Source organism: Papilio polytes, unplaced genomic scaffold (genome assembly GCF_000836215.1).
Source record: "Papilio polytes unplaced genomic scaffold, Ppol_1.0 DF821845.1, whole genome shotgun sequence".
Lineage (NCBI taxonomy): Eukaryota > Metazoa > Arthropoda > Insecta > Lepidoptera > Papilionidae > Papilio > Papilio polytes.
In genome coordinates, this window is record NW_013527359.1 from 1,209,136 (window position 1) to 1,217,275 (window position 8,140).

Here is an 8,140-nt window from a genome sequence, read left to right on the forward strand (position 1 = left end):
CACTGACGCTATCGTGTCAACTGTCAAAGCTTTTATATTTATTTTTACATTAATTTGTTTAATTTTAGTTTATTTAAAAATTTGAATAAATATAAAAACAATGTTCTGCCCACACAAGAACTCTTACTTGCAATTAACGTGCTCGGTGGATCCCCGCGTCATCAACGCGGCGGTGGACAGAGCTATGCAGGTTAAGAAGTTTGATCCTCATACAGGTTTGTTCAGTTTTTAAAACTGTTAATTTAATAGACATTTGAAAATCTATTTTGCAAGGGTTCAAAACGTGCCTGACTTCTAGAGGAAAGACACCTCGGGAAACGACAGTGACTTGAAGCTAGTTTATCGCCCTCCTATCTTGTGACCATCTTCAAATCCGATTGCAAGAGAACCGGAATGTCCAAGAACGTTACCAAGACAATCTTACTAATATCATGAGTGCGCAAGTTTAGATGAATATTTGAAAGAGTTTACTACATCTAGAGCATAATCTGGAAAAACACATAGGCTTACTTTTTTTAATTCCACGCGCACGGTGTCGCTGGAGAGTCTAGTATATAACAAAAACTTAGAGAACTACATCTGGAGCGAAGGCTTTTTCTTCTTTTTTCCGTGTTTCAGAACGCCCGCCAGCACAACGTTTAGAATCAATGCAGCCATCTCTATTTGCCCCTCACGTTGACATCACACGCGCTACTCTTGGTTTCGGGCGGACTGGGCTGCGTCTGCTCGTTAGAGACCTACACTCCCCAGACCCTTTAATACAACTGCAGGCTATACACAGTGTGCTCGATCAGGTATAGTAATAATAATAAAGATTCTTTATTTAATAATCATTGTTTACAGGATCAATATCGCTTTGGTTCCTTAACTCGGAAATCCTGTGCAAGGAGCCACTGCGTTCCCTTTCAGTAACATTTAACAATATATAGATATTTTTTAACATAAATAAACCAGCGCTTGACCACATATACTAAGACTTTTGTGTAGCAAACTATTGTGAAATTATAGACGTCCACACACCTGTATATGACTTCGCATGTGTAAGTATATGCGTTATCAGAATAGAATTGGTAATTCTGTTAGCTTACACTTAAAACTCTCGTTGTATAAGTTTACGAGATCGATGACTTCAGTTTATTTTAATTTCAGGTACAAATATCAGAGAACGCGATGTTTCTAATCCAATTACACGTCGCACATCGACTCGTCGATTTGATGCTGGAGAGGAATCCTGTCATCAGGGAGAAAGTATGCAACATCCTATCACATCTCGCCAACTACTACCAAGGCAGGAGACATATACTCACCAGACCTGTCATCATCAGCAACTTAATGTGGCTCCTCATGAGAGGTAGAAAGGAAGTCAGGTATGCAGCGGGACACACTTTATGCACTTTATCTAGACATCTCTGTTGTTGCGAAGCTCTCATGAAAGAAGATGAAATCATCGACAACCTTCTAAAGATGATTAGGAACGATCATGTCGGGATTGTTCTTTTATTATTGGAGACGTTCATGCATTTAACTGATTGGAATCCTGAACCACCGTTGAAAGCCAACGCCTTCCAAGTAATGTTAACATTATTTGAGCACGAAGATCCTAGGATTGTTTCCTCCGCGATGGATTGTATGGCAAAATTGTGTGTCCATAGTGTTGGGAAAGAACTGGCTGATATATACGATATAACATTTGTATTGAGACCTTATTTGAACGGTACTATCAAGGTTAAGATAAGCGCAGTCGGTCTTATGCAATACACCACTTTGACTACAAGATCTAAGTGGCGTGCTAAAGAAATATGTTACAGTTTAACTAAGATTCTCGTATCTTTATGTCAGCATACGAACAGTCCTATACTGCAACTACGAGCTATGCAAGTGTTAATCAACTTGTGTGATTGTCCTGATATACGTTACTATATGAAGTCTCATTGGGAGAGGAAAGTAAAGAGGATTACTATCGGTTGTATAGAATTGTGGGACGGTACTGACGAACTAAGAACTTACGGCTTAGATACGAGGGTTAGGAGTAAATCATTTTCAAAGATAGATGAACATTCTAATATAGTTAATTTGTATACTTACGTTAGAAGAGTTGCGGCCGCTAAAGAACAATTAATACGAGCTATTAACTGGAAGTCGTATGAATAAAACTCTTTTCTGTTGTTTAATATTTTTATTGAGTGAAATATTGTGTTATTTGGTATTCGTTTGTGTCTTATACTATTGGCAAACTTAATCTACATATCAGTCGTTTTAACATACAGACATTCTGACATGTTTGTCTCGATATTACTTTCGCTACACATTTTTCCTAACTACAATTTTACTAAAATAACCTATAACAGTGCAACATCATAAGATTGTTTTATATAAGCAAACGAGCGAGGTCTACTAGAATTCGCCAAAATAGCGAAGCGATGCCCAGACACATTTGTAAACAAACAAAGGAAATGACGCACAAGATATTTTTATACTTGCTAGTCATTTCTAATCACTTCCCCTTCCCATCATTTCCTTGTACTAAAAGGTTAGAAACGGGAAAAGGACTTTCGACTTAATATTAAGTAATTAACTAATTGCCATATTAAATAAGCTATAAAGAGATAAACTTCTATGGCTACAAACATCTTAAAACTGCAAATCGAATATATGAGAGTAAATATTTTTTTTTAATTTCATAAAATACAAGAGCAATATCTTACAGCCTTACAAATACGCAGTATAAAGTTAAACTTAGGAATAAACTGAGTATAAGCAAAATTTGTAGTAATATTTGCTATTTATTTTTTATTTTAAACTAGCTTCTTCTGTGCGACAACATCCGCAAGAAATTATGAAAATTTCATTTTATTGTTTACATTTGTCAAATTATCAATAGCAAATGTCAAAATGACATGACACGACAAACTATGGCAACCTTGCTTCCTTGATGTTGGCAGCATCTTATGGTCTCTTTCCCACATTAGGGTTTTTATCCAAAATATTTACCAACTAAGTTTAATGGCGTGAAAATATGTAGCCTAAAGCGTAATGTAAGTGTAGGGCTTTTTATTAAATAAAGAGTTATTCAAAAATATGCTGTAATTCCTGAGATCTTAGGCAACAAAAAAGTGTGTGTTTACGCTTTATTATAATAGTATAGAAGTATAGATTTAACTTTATACCGTTTATTTGTAAGGGTGTTAATGTTCATTAATTACTTGTTACTAAAAGTTACTAGTGTGGTGTTATTACAATTTTACAGATAATATTAGAGAATCTAATAAAACACGAATATCATAGAAGAACAAATTAAAAAACGATAATTAAAATTCAAAATCATGACACAGTCGGTGGGAACTCCCTAGGAACTGGCAGACTTTTAAACCTTTTTAAAATAAGACTTAAAAATATTCGTATAATATTAGTTAAAGAACACTGGCAAACTATAGTTTATAGTCAAAATTAGAATAAAAAATAAAATTTCTATACAGCTGAAAAGCCGGAAAATATTTCAAGTTAAAAATATATGACGAATCTAATATTTTAAGTTTGTGCTAAGAGTAATATAGGGAATATGAAAAAACTACATTTTACAATAAGCCATGTGAAATATTTTCGCCTTAAATAATTTTATTATAAGAATTCTCTAGAGATTATAGAAATAGAGAGGTCTATACAAGAAAATCTATCGTTTCGTTATTATTCGAGTTATCGATATTAGTGTTATATTAATCGAAATCGAAAGTATATATAGTTTATTAATAATTTCATATCCTAGACAGTTGCAAAACAGCTGATAGCAAGCAAAACTTAAATACTACATTTATTTTTATTTCAAAATAATCACAGCATACTTTGGAATTCTAAGATAACTTATTTAAAACGAACATTGATGTACGCAAAAACATATAAAATACCACAGACATATAGAAATCACATCTACTAAACGAATATTCAATTTATTTAAAACAATCAACTTTCTAATCAGAACAATTCAATTATTTGGTTCCTTATTAAACATTTTAAACACTATCACTGGCAGGCAACAATAAAAACTTCGGCCTCCTAATTAAAAACAAAACACTAGTCAAAGTGTCAAAAATCGAATTTCAAACGTCAATCTGTCACATTCAAAAAAGGAACGTGACGGCTGTCAACTGTCAGCTGTCACTTTGTGAGGGCGTCCGCGCGCGCGTACTCATACAGGGCCTTGCACAGGTCGTGCAAGGTCGCGTCTCACCTGTTCCCTCCCCGCTTGTTGAGGGGGTCGTACACCTCCGCCTCCGAGTCGATCTCGTCCTCCGACAGAGAGAGGGATCCTCCTACACGACGTGTGCGGAGACCCTCCTGAAATATTAATACATTTTAGAGCTAGGAAGTAGCTAAAGTTGATTTGCGATACACAAAGCTTTAGTATTTTGAAATTTAGTAGATTTTTAGTTTTTTATGCTCTAAATTGGACACAGTTAGAACGTTAGAATATAAATTAAATTTTATTAAATTACTAGCATATTTGCGATCTTTTCTGACAATCAAAGTTGTATTATTCATTCTCAATTAATTAATATACTGGAACCAGAACTACAAGCACAATTAAAAACTGTAATTCTGGTAACAGAAAGTACGTAAAAAAGTTATTTCCAACGGCGGCTCCGGGTGGGGGGGGGTCATGGAGGTCATGACCTCCCCTGAGCTGGTCGGCCAAGAGCTTGACAAAATATATTTACATATTTTGTCAAGCTCTTGACTTGACCACGTATATGTGACCCCTGGCGCCAAAGTTGGATCCGCCCTTGCTTATTTTAAGACATCGCTAACTAATAATGGTATATGATACTACGTAAGATAGTAACATAAAAGGACTCCAAAAAGCGAAATAACTATGCTTATGTAATAACATACGAAATACTAAACGATATTAAGAGAATCCATAACATTGAATAGATGAACAGTGAATACGAAAATTGTATGAAAATTTCTTTTACCGTATGAATCAAATCTAAACGACCACGAATGATATGAGACAAAATTGAATAAACAAAGCAAGGCGTTTTAAGAACAGCATTGTAAAAGCGATAACAGTAAAAATGTGCACATTGTAGACGCATTTTATACAAAGCGTAGGAATAAAAAAGTTCTGTTCTGTTTTGTATTATCGGCAAAACATTTAACATATGCATATATGTTCGAAGTTTAAGCAAAAGACAATTTGTTAATCTGTCAGAATACGTCTTAATTTATTTTATTGTCATTTATGGTAGTTGGAATGGTAGAAGAATTTAGAATATATCATATACATCTCCACAATATATAAAGATACTGCTTAAAAGATTCGTAGTAAAACTTAAATAAATTCTTGAAGACTTTATTAACATACACAACACCAAAGTTAAATGTTAGCTGCAATACACCAATTACCATAACATATCTAGTGTATTAAATCCTAAAAGCATACCCAAGAAGCCCCAGACAGTGTGCTCCGAAACCATAGATAAAAAATTGAAAAAAAAAATTGTCTAAACCCAAAATGTGCACTCGTGCTCAATATGTGCCCACCAATTCCGTGTCACTGTGTCCGCCCGCCCACGCCGCGCCCTCCTCTACGCTCGACGACATCTGCCAGCAACAACCCACGTCAAATACACCATCGCTCACCAAATACACCAGCGCTTACCAAATACATCAGCGCTTAACAAATACACCAGCGCTTACCGAATACATCAGCGCTTACCAAATATACCAGTGCTCACCGTATACACCAGTGCTCACCGAATACACCAGCGCTCACCAAATACTATAAACTCGGTAAATGTACTAAAATATGTAAATTTAATATCACGCTAATGTGACTTTGAATTCTGAGTTCTAAAACAAATTTCTAATCAAAAACTACTAAGATAAAACTGTACAAATGATTAATACTGATAGATATCAGGAAGATCAAAGTCTAAAGTATTGATAGCTCTAATTATAAGAACAAATAAAACTTTCTCGTACTAAAAATCAAACTGTAATGAAGTAAAATTGTTTTTTCCCAACTTCCACTTTTCTAATTAAACGCAATAAAACCAGGATTTCGTATAGTTTAAATACCTAAACAAGAAAGTGTACCTCTAGTATGCCGGCGCTGGGCTCCGAGGCGTAACCCTCGAAGTGCCGCTGATCCTCCTCGTAGTCTGAGGAGGAGGAGGAGGTGTTATCGACGTCCTGTGCGGTGCGCACGGAGCACACCATCTGCGCTAGATCCGTGAACGTGTAACTGGAACAAAGTCAAATGCTAGTAAATGTCGTTCTACTACCCCACGTAGTTCATTAGAAACCTTGAACACTTAAAACTAAAAAAGGCCTCTTCTTTAAGACAGACTAAGCACGTAATTTACCCTCAACATCCATAAGAAAGGTCACTATAAAATACATCTATACTAACATTATACAGAACAAAGATTTGTATTTTTGTATGTAAAACTCAAAAACTACTGGGTTAATTTAAAAAATTCTTTCACTACTAAAAAGCCAAAAGGCCATATTATTTATTACTGTACTGTACTGGTGAAGTTGTACTAACTCGGTGAGCGCGGGGTGCGCGGGGTTCGTGGCGTGCGCGAGGTGCGCGCGGGGCGCAGCACCGACGCCGCTGACGCCGCCGCCGCCGCCGCGCCGCTGCCCCTCGAAGTACGCGGCGCCGTGCCGGTACCCCACTTCACGTATCTCGTCGAAGGAACCAAACTGAAGTGTTTTGTACGCGTCTATCGGAGGACGGATGTACTCACAGTAGTCGGAACTCTTCACCTCCTACAACCATTGTTGGACTTTTTAATACCTTTTGTAACCATAAATATATACTGCAATAAGCAGCTTAAAGAACTAAAACAATTTTAAAATGTTTTATGACGTTTCTAGGAATACAAAATATTTTATGACAATGTTTCTTGAGAATTTAACTGTTTTATGACAATGTTTCTGGGAACATAAAATATTTTATGACAATGTTTCTGGGAACATAAAGTGTTTTATGACAATGTTTCTAGGAAGATAAAATGTTTTAGTTAAATGTTTCTACTAGCGTATAATAGTAGTGTTACCTCTAACTGTCGATTGCAGGAGACGTATGCAAGTCTGCTCTGTATATCTGGCAGATTGGGCACTTTCACAGGTGTCGTGAATGGATTCCATCTGTAATGAAAAATAAAACATACATTAATATTGTATAATTGTGACTCTTATTGTTAATAAGAATAAGGTTTACTTTTTCCACAGCAGCCACCAGCCGGAGAGATCATCTCCATAGTTGGTAAGATCAGTATCGTCCTGAGAGCCCACGTCAATAGCTAAGATGTGCTTTGCGCCCAAAGATCGCATTACATCAGCTGAAATTAATATATTCAATTATTTTAAAACTTAACTTTTTTATTTTAAACTATGTTACGGATATTAATTAATAAAATATTTCAAATAGATGACTTGTACTTTAACTAACCATGAAACTTGTTTTTGTTTTTAAGAGATTGAAAAGCATGACAATAAATTTTATACATTTGTTTCGTTAATGTCAGTAAAAAAAACTTTAGTATCACAAACCTGGTACATTATTGACGTAGCAACCGTCTAATAAAAGATGGCCGTCCATTGGATCGCAGATTGGCGGGAAAATGCCAGCAATGCTCATCGAAGCTCTACAATACCTCCAGAGAACACCTGGCATGGCAACAATAGCAACGAATCCTACTCTATGACCGGTATCGTTTCCGGTACTTCTAAGTGTTGCCATTACTTACCGTTAAAATATGGTAAGCCGAGTGTAAATGTCATAAAAAAATAATTATTGTAACTTTACCTAAAACAAACACCCACAACCTTAATTTATACGTAACTCTATTTAAATCCCTCTAATTAGCCCAAGCTAAAAACTTTTTTCTACCGTAATCTTAACACTAAAATCTATTAAGTTTGGAGTTCGTGAATAGCCATTATAACCTCAAAGTTGAATAAATAGGTTAAGTTTGAAAGTGGGTGCTGTTTTAAATCGATGGATCATCCAAGTGTGCAAATGTGTGATCAAAAGTACAAAGCATTAAATGAAATATTTACACTCAGCCTAAAACGCTCTAGAAACATCCAATTTAATCACGTGACAGCCGTCACGCTATCTGTGATT

At 35.6% G+C, this 8,140-nt stretch overlaps 2 protein-coding genes across 2 annotated transcripts in view; one reads left to right on the top strand and one right to left on the bottom strand.

Moving 5' to 3' along the window:
- Positions 1-8: 8 nt before the first annotated feature.
- LOC106107889 lies at positions 9-2,171 on the top strand. Its single transcript, XM_013288903.1, has 3 exons — positions 9-215; positions 619-794; positions 1,150-2,171. Exons 1-3 carry the CDS (start codon positions 101-103, stop codon positions 2,149-2,151), a joined length of 1,293 nt encoding a protein of 430 aa, XP_013144357.1. The 5' UTR covers positions 9-100; the 3' UTR covers positions 2,152-2,171.
- A 935-nt stretch (positions 2,172-3,106) lies between these two features.
- Positions 3,107-8,140, bottom strand: part of LOC106107773 (neuropathy target esterase sws) — a 25,125-nt gene continuing 20,091 nt past the window's right edge. Inside the window, exons 23-29 of the mRNA XM_013288775.1 lie at positions 7,564-7,584; positions 7,232-7,352; positions 7,068-7,158; positions 6,551-6,777; positions 6,097-6,244; positions 5,542-5,601; positions 3,107-4,332 (exon numbers count right to left, since the gene is read on the bottom strand). Of these exons, the coding sequence (XP_013144229.1) occupies positions 4,222-4,332; positions 5,542-5,601; positions 6,097-6,244; positions 6,551-6,777; positions 7,068-7,158; positions 7,232-7,352; positions 7,564-7,584 (779 nt within the window). The 3' untranslated portion in view covers positions 3,107-4,221. The remainder of the gene's footprint in view (positions 4,333-5,541; positions 5,602-6,096; positions 6,245-6,550; positions 6,778-7,067; positions 7,159-7,231; positions 7,353-7,563; positions 7,585-8,140) is intronic.